This window comes from Arachis stenosperma, chromosome 6 (assembly GCF_014773155.1).
Source record: "Arachis stenosperma cultivar V10309 chromosome 6, arast.V10309.gnm1.PFL2, whole genome shotgun sequence".
In the NCBI taxonomy this organism is placed as follows: Eukaryota; Viridiplantae; Streptophyta; class Magnoliopsida; order Fabales; family Fabaceae; genus Arachis; species Arachis stenosperma.
The window spans coordinates 8,939,526-8,942,016 of record NC_080382.1 but is presented as its reverse complement, the minus strand read 5'-3'; the positions used below and the strand labels follow the sequence as shown (position 1 = coordinate 8,942,016).

The window sequence follows — 2,491 nt, the reverse complement described above, 5'->3', positions numbered from 1 at the left end:
ATAGTTTGATACTATACTTAATAATAATATTTCCATGTATTATAAGGGTAAGGGATCATATTCCTTTGGACGTTGAATTGATGCACTTTAGCCAATTTACTTCCTTTCATTGGTTTATACTGAAAGAAATGTAGAAGCAAATCACATAAAGAAATGAAGTGGAAAATTATATACATCCCCTAAAATAAAAAATGTTACGTAAATATCATAAATTTATATAAATCGAAACAATTTATTTGAATTTATTTTTAGTTAATGTAAATCGAAATAATATAATTTGATACTGTATCAGTCTTTCATAGTACCATATGTCGAGATTCGATAGTGTCATTTTATCACGACAAAGTATATTAATGTCGTAAAAGCTCTCTATAGTATTATATATCGAGGTTTCAAGATCTCGAGATGAACTATCTGAACTACATCCGGTGCGCTATATGGAATCTACATGAACTGGTAAAAAATAAAGAGTATTGCAAGTCAATTTACATCCAGTAAATAATTTAAAGAAACACCAACAATAAATACTTGAAAGCTAAAATACTCATGTTCCTTGGTCGGAGTAAATCTATCCTGAGCCCCAATACCCGACTCTAGGCCCCTTCTCATTCGATGTGGCCTGATAACCGGACCACCTGACCCAAAACTTGTTATTAACAATGACAATAATCTGTAATATATATTATTAAACATGACAAAGGATCCATGACCGGAGGAGTTGCAGCGGACCGGCCAACTTAACCACATTCTTGTTGGCTACACGACACAAGCACTGGTATAACCACGACAGAGCGGCGGATCCCCAGCTGTATCCACCTATGTCCTCTAATCTCGCTACGTACGATAGCCACTGGATATGCATGCGTGTGTCAAACTTGTCATCGAAGAGTTGGGTAGATAATAGCATCATGGTATATGCCCTCACGTACCTCCTAACTATCTCCTCATCTGTGTCGTGAGCGAGGTGACTGAATGTTTCCTGCATCCAAGTACACTTCACAGTGAACTTGTCGATGTAGTACGCTGGAGGCAACACACCACACAACTCTTGGAACCAATCACATCCAGGTTGCCCACCATCAATGAACTGCTCGAAGTCCGTCAGGCATCCACTGACGTACTGTCCATCGATGGAGAGGCAAAAATAGTACACAACATCCTGAAGCGTAATCGTGCACTTCCCGAACGACATGTAGAAGGTATGAGTCTCGGGCCACCACCGCTCAATAAATGCACTTACCAATGGCTCATCCAACCTAAACCAGCGATCATTGAGTCTCGCGAGATGGGTTAAGCCGACTATCTGCAGGTACGGTATGATCCTGTCATCTAGGAACATACCATGCTGCATCCTCATGCTAGTGATACATTGATATGACTGCACAACAATGAAAATTTCTTTTTAGAACAATCACAATTAACAAACCAAAATTCACCAAAAGACCATCACGGAATGCAGGCCGTTCTCAACAAAATCATATCCAACTTTAATTCTTAATACCATAAAGTGGACAATTCTACTAAAAATAAACTTTAATGTAAATTATGTTGCATCATTGGACAAAGATAACCTAACGATAAATAATTTAATTAACTTGCATTAAACCAAATTAAATTAAATTCTAACAGTACGTAATTAATCTAATATTCAATACGTAAACTATAAAAACAAACTAAACTAAATTATATTAATTTAAACACTAACATTTAAGTATTAAATTACATTAACTTTAAATAAACTAAAATAAATTAAATTCGCCAAAAAATTTTCTAAACCCAAACTAAATTAATTTTAACTAAAAAAAAAAAAACTAAATTACTACCCGTTAACCTAATGTTTAGGAATTAAATTAAATTTAAAAAAATTAAGCTAATTTAAATTCTTGCCAAAATTTTGCTATCCATTTAATCTAATATTCAAAACCTACATTAGTAAACCCTAAACTTCCAAAAAATCTCTAATCTAGTTAATCACTACTCTAATTAAGCATCGTTTAACACTTTTTCACCTTGCATTTGTACTTTTAAAATTCTAACAACCATTAAATAACTACTCAAATTACCATTTGTAGTTTAAAAATCTCAATAGCGCACATAATGAAATTCTAAACGACTTAATATCACAAACTACTATTTATTTTTTAAAGATATTCAATTTCGGAAACTAACCTCTTCATGGATAGAACCAATAATATGAGTGATGCCGTCTAACCGATAGATACGATTAGGGTCGTCTTCCATTTTCGCAGTTTGAATTTCAAGGTGTTTTCGGGTGAAAACTTTCTCTAGAATAAGGTGAAATGTAATTAAAAACATGTGAATTCGAACTCTTTTTATAGGTATACACACAATAAATCAAAGCACCCTACTTCGATTTACCAATACCATCGTTTAAGTAAATCGAAACGACCTATTTCAATTTGCTAAAGTCCAATTCGAATCCACTCAATTCAAATTACTATGGGCAAAAGCCATGGATATAATTCGAAGT

At 33.8% G+C, this 2,491-nt stretch overlaps 1 protein-coding gene across 1 annotated transcript; it reads right to left on the bottom strand.

The window, feature by feature from the left end:
* Positions 1-685: 685 nt before the first annotated feature.
* On the bottom strand, positions 686-2,241 carry LOC130933598 (protein MAIN-LIKE 2-like). The gene is made up of 2 exons (XM_057863223.1): positions 2,170-2,241; positions 686-1,378 (listed from the first exon to the last, which is right to left on the bottom strand). Exons 1-2 carry the CDS (start codon positions 2,239-2,241, stop codon positions 686-688), a joined length of 765 nt encoding a protein of 254 aa, XP_057719206.1.
* Positions 2,242-2,491: the final 250 nt, after the last annotated feature.